Source organism: Lacerta agilis, chromosome 9 (assembly GCF_009819535.1).
Source record: "Lacerta agilis isolate rLacAgi1 chromosome 9, rLacAgi1.pri, whole genome shotgun sequence".
Classification (NCBI taxonomy): Eukaryota; Metazoa; Chordata; class Lepidosauria; order Squamata; family Lacertidae; genus Lacerta; species Lacerta agilis.
Window position 1 is genome coordinate 4,472,005 of NC_046320.1, and position 12,833 is coordinate 4,484,837.

The window sequence follows — 12,833 nt, forward strand, 5'->3', positions numbered from 1 at the left end:
TTGGGGCTGATGGGAGTTGCAGTCCCAACAACAAGAAGGCCGCACGTCGGGCAGTTCTGTTTTAGACTATTTCATCAAAACACTGATATTCCCGGAATGTGCAAGAGGGCAGCAGCCATCAGGCAATGTCCCTGCCATTCACTCCAGGTGTGTCAGTGGCCTGTCGGACCAGCTATTCATCTGCCTGGAGGCTATGGGGGCTCCTGATCTGCTCCTTTACAACTGAGCCAGACATGAGCATTCACACTGAATTTGACTTGGGTAGCAAGATAGTGCACGTGGGAGGGAACAAAGGGAGAGCCTTGAGTTCCCATCACAACAGTTCCATATTCCGTGGAGCACAGAGACTCATTCCTTGCCTTCTGATGACCTTCTGATCAGCAAGCCCTAGACTCTGTGGTTTAACCCACAGCGCCATCCGCTGTGGTTAGGTTTTTTTGGGACAGGTTTCCCCAAAAAAGCTCAACAATTGTGTTGGTTTCCTTAAAAAAGGTCAACAGGAATCTTCTTTTTTGAGATATGGCACCCCTAGTTAGAGCCACTCCCTTGATGCACTATTTTTCTATCTGCAGGGATTTGTGGTGGCAGGAAATTATCGTTTAATCAGAAAGCTAACTCCTGAGACTACGGTCTCGTCATCCCCGTCCCCCCGTGACCCCGAGAGCAGCGGAGCACACCACAGACTGCGACACCTCCGGAAGCCTAGACCGTCGCCTCGCTCCGTCACTGCCTTTCAGCGGCTCTTCCGCCTCCTGCTCTCGCTGGTTGGTTGGTCTCTCCCCTCAACAGCCAACGAGCGCTGCTAACGCGAGAGGACATGGGGCGGGCCGCTTTAAAACAAACCAATGGGGGAGAGCCGGCGGGGAGACGTAAGCGGGAGGCGTGGCTTTGTGGCGGCGCTGCGGTGAGGGCAGCGACGATGGAGGCGGCGGCCGCGGCGGCGGGAGGCGGTGTGGAGCCTCCGGGTCGGAGGGAGGTCGCGACGCTGCCCGGGCCCAGCAGAGACACGGTGCGTGGCCGGCGGGTGGGCGGGCCTTCCCGGGGCCTCTGCTGCCGGGCCTCCGCAGGGCGGGTGGGCTGCTCCTGGCCATGGAGGTTCTACTGCTTGGAAGCGGGGCGAGGGGGGCCGCCTGCCGGGGCTTTCGGGGGTCGTGTAGATGACCTGCGGGGCCCCCTTCCAACTGCGTCAGACGCGCGAGCTGGACGTTGGAGGAGTCCGGAGGGATGAAAGGAGCGAGTTCTTTTCGCGAAGCAGCTAAACTGCGGAACTCCCTCCCGCAGGAGGATGAGAGGGCTTCGTGGAGAAGAAGCAAGCCTGTCCCACCGCTGGCCGTGATGGAGGCTGTGCTCTGCCTCCTTGGGCTCAGGGAGCCGCAGGAAGGGGGAGCGTTGCATGGGTGGGGTGGGTTGTTAGCTAGTCAGGTGTTCATCAACAGAGTGCTTCCCATTCAGAATACTAGCCACTCTGTTCCTCCCTACCCCAGGTTTCTTTCCCCCTGCTAATAGTCCCATCAGCATTCTGCATCCACTGCAGTCCTGCTGATACCTATTCCTTGTAAATGGATGGTGCTGTTTTGGCTACATAATGGCTCTCACAGCCTGAACCTTGGAAATGGAGGGGATTCATACAGTATATTTGTTGTTGTTGTTTTGTACTTTCTATCTCCCTTTTTGAGCAAAAAGTGCATCTTGCAGTAAATAAAACAGGCATGTGTTTGATATGGGGCCAGCAATGAAATAAGTAAAAAGCTGGGCATCAATAAAAGGAAAGGAAAGCTCCCCTGCTTTGGACTTCTGTGTTCTCTTTGGGGTATAATGGCTGTCAAATTTTTCCTTCTGACAGGGGCAGAGGGACAAGAAGAGGACAAGCAGGGAAACACCAGTGGAGAAAAGGGGGCCGTACCTTATGAGCAAAACTCCTTCCATTCAGGACAAGCTACGTAAGTCAGGACTGGAATCTGTGTTACATGAGGGCAGAGCCTTCACAAATACGGTGGGCTCACCGCTTGAGGAGCAAGGGAGGAGCCCTGCTTAGTTGGACCAGAGGCCCACCTAGCTCAGCGTCTTCTTCCCACAGTGGCCAGTAAGATGCCCACAGGAAGCCCATAAGCGGCTCATTTGCACAGTAGCACCATTCCCACTTGTGTTCCTCAACAACTGGGGTATTCAGAGCACTGAGATGGGGATGAGTCACCCCTTGCATGGTCAGTTTAGAGACATTAGTTTTGCTTTTAGCAGACAACAGTTTGTAGTGTGTGTGTGCCCCCAAGATGCTGAGGCACCTTTAGGGCATCCCTGCTTTGACTACCATGTACAGATCCCACTTTGCCTCAGAGAATCACTCTGAAATATCCCACTTTTTTTCATGATTTTGACCAAAGCCTCCGCATGTCTCTAGTTGGAACTAAAATGCTGTTAGCAACAATAATACAATACCTGCTTACTGTGAGCCATTATACAGCCACGAAAGAAGTGGCAATGTAGGCAGGAGAAGAAGTGACGGCAATTGTTCCTGCTTGAGCTTCATTGTGGAGGAGCAGGGGAGGAGTGTTCCTGTGGCCTCAACAATGGGAGATGTAGCCCAACAACATCTGAAGGGGCACAGGCTCCCCAGCCAACCAGCAAGGTACAGACATGGGGGTGGGTTTCATGGATTAATTATTTTCTATGGAAATTACTGACTTAACTAGGAAGGCAGAAATAGTTGTGGTTTTTTCACTGCTGAGCAGAAAGTGCTCCCTCGTTGCTGCAGGAGGAAGGCAAGGCAATGACATGGAGGATAAGACTCGTCCGTGCTTACCAGCCACAATAATTAGGTGCCCCACCCCCACATTAGGAGCCAGTGTGGTGTAGTGGTTAAGAGTGGTAGACTCGTAATCTGGGGAACCGGGTTCGCGTCTCCGCTCCTCCACATGCAGCTGCTGGGTGACCTTGGGCTAGTCACACTTCTTTGAAGTCTCTCAGCCCCACTCACCTCACAGAGTGTTTGTTGTGGGGGAGGAAGGGAAAGGAGAATGTTAGCCACTTTGAGACTCCTTCGGGTAGTGATAAAGCGGGATATCAAATTCAAACTCTTCTTCTTCTTCTTCTTCTTCACTGTCTGAGATAGGAAGCCTCTTTATGCCAGTTGCTGGGATGCACTAGTGGAGAGAGTATTGTTACGCTCAGGTTATTCATGTGGGTTTCCCATTGAGGCATCTGGTTGGCCAATGCAAGGACAGGATGCTTGACTGGATGGGCCCTTTCTGGCCTGATCCAGCTGCAGGTCTTTTATGTTCTACACCCCATCCTACACCCGGAAGCATTCCTGCAACACCACCAAGTGGTGTGGATTCACCTGAATATTTGCTGCAGGGGTGGGAACCCCTGGGACTTCCCCAAGACGGCTTGCACAGCATAGTTGCCACGCCAACCCACTTTAATAGATGGTAAGCCTCTGAGAGTGTGTTGGCATCTTGCTGGGCAACCAGAGGATTCAGATGATTCATGAAGAAGAGTTTGGATTTGATATCCCGCTTTATCACTACCCGAAGGAGTCTCAAAGTGGCTATCTCCTTTCCCTTCCTCCCCCACAACAAACACTCTGTGGGGTGAGTGAGTGACTAGCCCAAGGTCACCCAGCAGCTGCATGTGGAGGAGTGGAGATGCGAACCCGGTTCCCCAGATTACAAGTCTACCGCTCTTAACCGCTACACCACACTGACTCCTGTACAGGCAGCGTTTCCCCAGAGTGGGTTTTTCTGCTGTCCTTTTGCAGTAAATATTTGTCTGAACTTGCCCCACAGGCAGCAGTTGGCTGGTGGGGTGTAGTTTATGGGAGGTGATCCTCCCCAGGAACGTGGAACACAGCAAATATTCACTGAGTTTGCCTTGGTTATTTTGGGGGCTGCAGAGAAACATCGCGAGATGGCAAAGGCGATGCTGCGGAGGAAGGGAGGCGCATTCTCAGGAGCCGTCCGGCACCAGCCCAAGCTACCAGCCAAGAGGTCCAGTCCATTTTCTTACTGTTGGGGGGGATTTTTGGCTTTTTGTGAGTTCAGTTGCCCTTAACAAGTCCGCATCCGTTAGGTTAGGCGGCTAACGTTGGTGGCACAATTTAAGAGAAGGGCCAGTGCAGCTCAGAGGTAGAAGCTCTTGCGTTGCAGGAAGGTGGTGCCAGGTTCAGTCCACAAGATCTCCAGGTGGGGGCTGGGAGACACTCCTGTCTGAAAGTGGAGAGCTTGGGCAGGGGACGCCAGGCTTGGACCAACAGTCCCCGGCATTTGGGCTGCCAGGCCTTTTGGGACAAGCTGCACTCACCTGGCATCATACTGCTGGGTGCCAGGAGCTTCTGAAGCTCTGAACCAAGCAGGATTGTACTTCTGCAAATCAGCTGATACGCCGAGTTCAATCCTGCTTGGTGCAGAGCACAAATGGTCTGTCTCACTTGGTTGAGGTAGCTTCCTCTGTCCCTGTTGTTGATAAGTCAGCCTTGACTGCAGGATTCAGCTTTGAATGATTTGAAATGTGTTTCCAGAATACGTAGGTACAGAACCTGACTTTTTTTTGCACCTTGAATTGAATTGGTGCCAAAAGCCATATCAGGTTTGTCGAGTTGAGGCAGTGACTTGCCCAAGGCCATCTTCTGCCTGAGTGAGGACTCTAAAGTGGCACCCTGTCTTTTGCACCAACACCCTTCCCTTCACCTTCCCCCACTCTCAGGTGCTTCATGTTGGTTTTTGCCTCTTTCTCTAGGTCAGTGAAGTTCAACAAGGGCTATGCTGCCCTCAGCCAGATCTCAGATGAAACCCTGGTGTCCCTGGACTCTGACAGGTGAGGAGCGAGTCTGACCTGCTTGCTGATTGTGGGTAGAGAAGGCCAAAAAGGTTTGAGCATTGCCACCAATTTTAAATGGCTCTAAAAAGGAGTGTTAGCAAAGAGGATCAGTCTCTGAACGGGATACCAGTCACAGTAGCCCTGTAGAGCTTCCAGTTTCAGAAGCAGTCTTCCCCTGAAGATACGGGGGAGCAATGGCAGGAGTCAGCATTGCTTGTGGGCTTCCCAGAAGCATCTGGTTGGCTGCTCTGGGGATAGGATGCTGGACTAGTCTGATCCAGAAGGTCACTTTATGTTCTTATGGGTGACAAACTTCCTCTCATGACACAAAACCCTCTTCATTCTTAGCAGAGGATTGGGAGCCAGAGGTGTGCTAGAAATACCCTTTCAGTTTGTGCTGACCCTTGGTGTTTTTCTCTCCTAGTGATGAGGAGCTGGAATCAAGATGTTCCTCCGGTTACTCCTCTGCAGAGGCAAGTCTGGTGCATGGCTTGCTCCTTACAGGCATTGAAATTGACCTGCAGGTGGTGGGGTTTGTCTGCCTGTCTGTTTGACCTTCTGATGGTTAGTGAGCAAAGGCTTTTGTTGCAGGTAGGGGTGGGGTGCAAGATGAACCTCAGATACTCATGTTGCCTGCTCATTAATCTTGGGGTGCAAAGCCCGTGACCCTCCAGATGCTGTCAGCCTCCATCTCTAGCCAACCAGTCGCCAGGGATGGGAGAGCGTGCAGTCTGGGATCCCTATCTTACATGAAATGTCTATGTGCGCATGTGTCCCAGTAAGCATGTTGTGACTGACCATGAGTGAGGAAATGTAGGCACATGGATCTGCATTTTCTCACTTGCATGCTTGCTAGGAAGGAGAGCTCTCCAGGCCTTTTTTCCTTCTTAGGACTGCAGTCCAATCCTATAATATAGAGAAATCTATCTTATGAACTGAATTGCATTTTTCTGCTGGTCTTTGACCGTATTAAAGTTTTACTTACTTACTTACTATAAGGGGACACAGTTCTGAGTAGATTAAAAACAACCATAATTAAAATGGACAATAAAAGAAAACAGTGAAGAAGCATAGCAAGTAAAACAGTGGGGGGAAAGCAATTAAAATAATTAGATCAGGAAGTTCAAGTTCAGGAGAATGCTTGCCTCAACCGGCGTGTCTTCAAGAGCCAGCAGAATGCCACTACTGATGGGGCTTTCATATTTCAGCATGGAGCGCAATGCACATCACTGATTCCACCAGTGGAAAACCCTGCCTCCATGTTACCACAAACTGATAACCAGCAGGCCAATTCCATAGTCGTCCAGCAGGTGTTTTCAGCTTGTCCCTCCTCTCGCTTCTCAGGTCAACCAGGATCTCAGCCGCCAGCTGCTGCAAGATGGGTATCGGCTCGATGAAATCCCAGACGACGAGGACCTTGACCTCATCCCTCCCAAGCCTGTGTCATCCTCACCATGTCCCTGCTGCTTTGGGGAGTCTGCCTCCTGCTCCATCCAGTAAGGATCCCAAGAGCAGGACTGCACTGCACTGCACAGGTCAAGAACCCAGCACTTTCCCCCTTCCTTTCAGACGCCTGGAGGTCCAGCAGAGGCAATGGAGTCTGGCACTGAGCCTTGACCAAGGCGATAGGGAGCAGGAGGAGGGTGCTTTGGTGGCTGGGAAAGCGGGGTGCACCATTGCCCTGCTTGCACTTGTCCGGGCACCAAACAGCCTCTTGAAGCTCTTATCTGTGGTGCACATACAAGACTGTTCAGTGGAAGCCCTTGGGAAGGCTCTGAGCCAGCTGGTTCCCTTGCCTGAGAATGCCTTTGGAGAAAGATGCAGATGGGAGGAGAGGACTGGGCAGGTGTTTTCCTCCTTAAAGGCAAACAGCCAAGCTTTTTTGTGAAAGGGAATGAAGAATGGACTAGGACAAGTTAAAACTTTAGTTTACAAAAACTACGATTGGGGGAAAAAAGCACACCAGTCACTACATCGGGTCAAACAGGTTTTCCTCACTTGCTCAGGATCCTTTCCTGGACTCCAGTGCTTGAGCCACCATCTCCTGGGGTCCTTGTAGAGCTGGACTAAGATGTTGTCATGCGGATTTCTGGGATGGAGAAGCTCCTCTATCAAGCTGCATGGATGGAGCACAGCCTGCTAGCATCCTCGCAGTCTCTTGAACTCCCACCCATCCCTCTGCTGGCTTTGCTGCCTGGAAGCTGCTGCTCTGACCCCTTTCCCTTGAGGAGCTTTCAAAACAGTTTCACCAGCTGCTGCATCGTCTCAAATTGACCCTCAGCATTAAGTCTTGGCCTGGTGAAAGACGGACCTACTGAACCTTTTTTCTTGGCGTGGGAGGGAGGTGTATCCCCACCCCACCCCACAGATAGAGGGGAAGGGTTCACTTGTCTTGCCTTGGAGGCTGGTCCTCCCTGGCAAAAGGGCCAACAAATCTGACATCCCTGGCTCCGGATGAGAATCCTGGTTAGTTTAGGTCATAGCTGCCTCACTTTGGCTGGGGAGCTGGTGCTGATTCAGACATGCTTGCCCCTCTCCCCTACCCTCTTCCGAAGTTAATAGAGACCAAGCAGAGGAGGAGCAGAGGAGGAAGGCTAAGGTGCTGGCACCCATAGCCTCATTTCTGTGTTGCCTGCCTTTGTGCGATGAGGGGTCTGGACCAGGTGTGCCTCCTAGCGCCATCCGAGCACTGCTGTTGTACTTCAGCTCCCACCATCCCCGACCGTTGGCCCTGCTGCCTGGGGTTGATGGGATATGGAGTCTCCCCAGTCCCTGGCGGGTACCAGGTTGAGGACGCCCGATCTAGTGGGCCACACGTCTCCCATCCCTGCATCAGTTCCTGTTATTCTGACTTAATTTCCCCATAATTAGAATTAGCCTATGCAGCCTCCTTTTGATTTCAAGCAGCGCATAGGGTGTTTTCCGTGCACACTAAGCGACAGCTTGTGAGCAAGAGCTGCGATCTAGCCTTTCTGATTTGCTAGCACCAGCTGTGGTTCGCTTTATGTGGCAGTTGCGGAGAACAGGGAGGGGAGGAATTGCCAGCAATTGTGAGTGTTGCTTTGTGAGGAACCCTGCTGGCATGCAAGTTGGGGCCATGATCTACCCTCAGTCTGGTGCTTTTGGACCAAGCACGGCCAGTGATTAAAGATTATGGGAATTTTGGTCCAGCAACACCTGGAAGGCACTAGGTTGGGGGAGGAAGATGTGCCCTGTATATTTGGGCAGCCTCATTGAGTAATAAATCCGTATGAATGGGACCCCCTTTGCTGCCTTGGTCTGGGGACCATAACAGGCTATTTATTACCTCTGCCGTCTAAATTGAAGCTTTAGTAGCAAGAGATGTAGAGGTCTCTGAAGGCACTAACACAACTTGAGCAAGATGCTACTGCACTGTTGTCCTCTGTTACTGTAAGTTGCTAAAAGTGGCGGCTGCTCCCCCCCCCCCCATTTTCCTGGAAAACTTGCCAGTAGGCATGAGATAAGTCTTGCCCTATTTGGCAGACTTGATCCTAAACTGGAGTTCTCTCTGCTTTGCTTAGCTGTTCCCAGGTGAGTGGCACCCAGGAGGCCGTTTCCAGTTGGGTATATGTGCTTTGCTAGAATTATTTGTCAAGAGATAGGCCACGTGGCAGGCCATAACACAGGCCAGTGTTTACTCACTGGGGAACATGGCTAGCAAGAGACAGCCAAGTGAACTCTGCACTTTCCAGCCCTTCAGTAGAGAGAGTTGGTTGGTGGTGAAGTCGCTGGATTACATAGGCAACTTTACCCCACCCCCAGCTGCCTTTCATTTTCTATATTTATTTGTGCTGCCTGCAAATCCTCCAGAGACCACTTCTCCATGGTAAAAGGTTGATGTTCCTGGACAAGTTCGAGTTGTTCAGTCCTAGCTGCAGTAAGCTTTTAATAAATAGTGTGTAACGCTAGATGAGGTGGACAGTGGAGAGCCAGGACACTAGTAGACCTGTAGAGAGAAAACTGCCCGCTTTCTGCTGCAAAGTAAGCTTGGCAGGCCGACAGTGTTGTGTATGTGGGGGTTTCAGGGTGGAGAAAGGAGTTGAGTGACTGTGACCTGTAGAGTGTTTAAAAAGCTGCCTTAAAATATTGAAATGCATTAAATGAAATTGAAACACAAACCAACCTTGAAAGGCACAGAGGACAATCTTATTGGATATTAATGTTATTATATATGCAGAGAACTATATAGCAAATAGTTTTATATATACTGAGCAACGGAAGTGTGTATTAATAAAACTACCTTGTATTCACAAGGCTAGGATCCTTTTGTATGTGAAATGTTTGTTCCTTACCTGCGTGTGTGTTAGCAAAGAGGCCTGCAGTAGGATTCCTCCTGGGGTCCACTGTGGTGGTGGAGGGCAAGAGGCCGTTCATGGCAGGCGTGAGGAGCCTCCTGGGGTCCTGGCATTTGTGGGACTCTGTCCAGCCTGCTGTTCGAGGTTTTGAATGTCCTAACCTCCTCAACTTACTTGGACAAAGCTCTTTATTCAGCCTTTTGAAAACGAAATTTTAAAAGCAACTTTAGCCCAAGAAAAACATACACCAGGCAGGTTGTTCTCGGGGCCTGTCCTCTACAGCACCTTCTTTATTTCTTCAACTTTTCATTGCATTTGACTCTTAAACAACTGATGCTTTACACTGGTGGGAAGATTTTTTGTTTCTGAACCCATCTGAATTTCATCTCCCTGTTTCATTTTTTTGGGGATTATTAGCCATAACTATAGCTGTGAAATATGGAATACAGTACAGTGGTAGCAGGAATACTGGCTCTTCCAGGGGTCTTTACTTGCGCACTCTCTGTACATCTCAAACCTCCAGGTTAATTTAGGATCAAAATAGTTTGTATAAAGTGTACAATTGGGTCCACACATCTTGTAACACAAATGGTTAAGAAGTGGTTGACTGCAGCTATCAAAATGTCAAATGCTGAAACCACAGCTCTACAATTTGCAGCGCCAGAGTCGGAGTCACCTCAGGATTCAAATTCTGATACACAACTGTTATTTCAGACTCTGAAGGTTCTGTGTTTTTCCCTCTGCACTTTTCTCTCTCGAATCATTCTGCAGCAGACAACAGTCGCTCCTGCTTGGCAATCTGCTAGGGCAAGGACACAGTTCTATTTGGCGGGAAGCTGAAGAGAAACTGGGGCAGTTCTCTTTGCTGAAATATACTGAGCCCCAAATGAGTGAGCATGCAAAATCAAACCAGAGTTGTCGAGTGGAAGCGGCAAGTGGACTTTCTCTCCCTCTGTAAGCAACAACTTCCAACACTGCAACCTCAAACTGAGTTGAAGGTAGAGTGGCTGGGCTTTCTACTCCCCAAGCCACAGAATTGAACTTTGGGTGAGGAACCTAAGACCCCCTAAATCTTGCGAGACCCCAACACCCATCAGCCAGAATGGCAAATGGTTCTGCATGATGGGAGCTGTAAGACAGTGACAACTGAAAGGCTACCTCCTGTCCTGCCCCAAGGCAGCGCCTGTCCCTTGGCGACACTTGAATTTATAGCACTGACTTACTCAAGAGTTTAGGGTACCATCGTTCAATGAATTTTTCTGCAAGAGGAGGTGGAAGCGAGGGGTAGCGCAGAGCGATTATAACACTCACTTTAGCTATTGGCACATGTACTTTACTTTGAAATGCCAGGGAAGTAGCTTCACCGTACAGTGAAGATGTGGTAATCTGATGTTTTTTAAGGGAAGAGCCACTCTTAATAAGCTCTCCCTCCCTGTTGGTGCAAAAGCCAAACATGAGCTGCATTCCGAGATGATGCTACCACCACATAAGCTGCAGTTCTACATGGCTAAAGGGGGGGGGGAACACAGGTGGGGATCTGCCAAGTTCAGAGCAGGCTAAATACGGCAAGGCCCAGTTGTGGGGAGGTGACAAATGCAAAGCCAGATTGTTTTTCTGCCTCCGCTTAACAATATATGGCTCACACACCCACCCAAACTGGAGTGCCAATTTGATCATCTTATAACCACAGCCCCTGCAGGCCACAAAAAGCTGAGCCTACCTCCAAATTTAACACACTGGTTGGGCAGGGGGACCCTTTTCCTGGTTGTTTGGGAACAGGTTCCAAACTACTGCAGGGAAAGCAGGTGCTGGCTACGTTTGGATAGAAAGGAGCCTCTACACTTTCTTGGGCCTGACCACACACACACACACACACACACCCTTTCACCCCAACCAATGTGAGGGGGAGGAATAATGGGGAAATTGGGGTGCCAGTTATAATTAATCATCTCAGCCCTAGACTGGTTTGTCTTCACTGTGCTTTGTTTGGAACAAACCAGCTCTATCAACCCCATGGCGTGCTTGTTTCAAACAAGGAAAAGTGAAGACTGACACTGCACTTGGAGCTGGACCAGGGGCAGGTTTGTTCTTATCACAACAAGCTACGGTTTATTGTGACACCCACATGCAGCCGGTGGATAGAACCACTCAGAGCTTCCTACACGGTGCTGGGAAAATGCTACTGGGTGGGGGGGGGGAAGCAGATGGTGAAAAGCACCCAGAGAGGCCAAAGCAGAGGCCCTGCCCTACAGGCCTGTAGCATTAGAGGACTTCTCGTTTCTGCCACCTGGCCCAGGATGGAAGTCCAATGACATCGCACCTGAAAAGCCACCGGTGCCAGAAACGTACTACTGGCTTGTCCTCCCATCCCAAAATCAGGACTGTTCACTGGGGATGGGGAGCCTATAGTTCCCCAGGAGTTGCTGGACTCCCAACTCCTATCAGGCTCAACCCACATGGCCCTGCTGTGGGCAGATAGAACCACGCCTAGATTAAGCAACCACCCGCAGCTGCCCCTCAAGGAGGAAGCACTTCCACACCAGAACATGCTGTCCACTGTCAGCCAGGGATTGGAAGCAATGATAGCCAACCACTCTCCATCAGCAGCAGGGGCGTTCCTAGCCCCTTGGCTACCCGGGACGGGAAGCCAAGAGGCACCCCTGGGGGCGGGGGCATCACGGCGCGTGGGTGCGTCATGACGTACGAACACGCCGCGATGCCCCCGCCCCCGGGGGATGCCGGGCGGGGCTTCGGGACTATCTGCAGCTCGCACGCACACACGGCGACGCCCCGCCCCCGGGGGATGCCGAGCGGGGGCTTTGGGAGCCTCTGCGGGCTGCAGAGCGTCCCGAAGCCGCTGATGTAGCACAAAGGGGTGCCAGGCTGCGGCTTCGGGACTCTCTGCAGCCCGCAGATACTCCCGAAGCCGCCGCCCGGGCCCCCTCGGGGGAGCGCAAGTGGGGCAGAGAGAGGGGCGGGTCAGCGAAGAGGGGTGTCACCCCTCTTCGCTGGCCCGCCCCTCTCCTTGCCCCGGCTCCGCAAGCCAGCCAGCGGCGCAAAAAGCCGCTGGAGGGCGGGGGCTATTTCCGGCGCTGCCGGGGCAGAGCCGCAGGGGCGGCCAGCGAGGGGGGTGACACCCCGACTCGCTGGCGGCCCCTGCGGCTCCACCCCGGCGGTGCCGAAAATAGCCTAAAAAGAATTTTTAAAAAGCAAAAAAAAAAAAGCCCAGTGGGCGGGGCCGCCCCCGATGTGTCACCCCCAGCAGGTGCACTGCTCGGGGCCCCCCGCCCCCTCCCCTGCGACGCCCCTGATCGGCAGGAACTGGGGCGAGGTGGAGACAAGCTTTTGCCTGCCCCCCAGGTAAAGGGCAGGAGGCAGAATGTCCTGGCCAAGAGGGAATTCTAGCGGCTGGGAAGCTCAAATCCTTACCAAGCCCTTCTTCCAAACTTCCACCCTCTTCCCAGGGTGGCAGGGGGTGAGAGAGGCACACCATTGACTGTGGCTGCTGGTTTCATAAGTTTTACAGCATTTTTAAAGTTCAGGGTGTGCAGACCGCTACCCCTCAAAAGCAGCAAGGTCTAGTCGAGGGGGTGGGCAATAGGTGGCCCTTGGAGCTGCTGGACTCTGACTCCCATCGGGACCACATAGCCAGTAACCGTAGGAAGTGATGGGAGTTGGGGCCCACCACCGGAGCGCATGGTG

The 12,833-nt window shown here is 51.9% G+C and overlaps 1 protein-coding gene across 1 annotated transcript; it reads left to right on the forward strand.

Annotated features, from left to right (window-relative positions):
- The first annotated feature begins 919 nt into the window (after positions 1-919).
- FAM219B (family with sequence similarity 219 member B) lies at positions 920-8,943 on the forward strand. The gene is made up of 6 exons (XM_033160693.1): positions 920-1,009; positions 1,844-1,940; positions 3,893-3,986; positions 4,735-4,812; positions 5,240-5,288; positions 6,160-8,943. The coding sequence occupies exons 1-6, from the start codon at positions 920-922 to the stop codon at positions 6,313-6,315; spliced, it is 564 nt and encodes a 187-aa protein (XP_033016584.1). The 3' UTR covers positions 6,316-8,943.
- Positions 8,944-12,833: the final 3,890 nt, after the last annotated feature.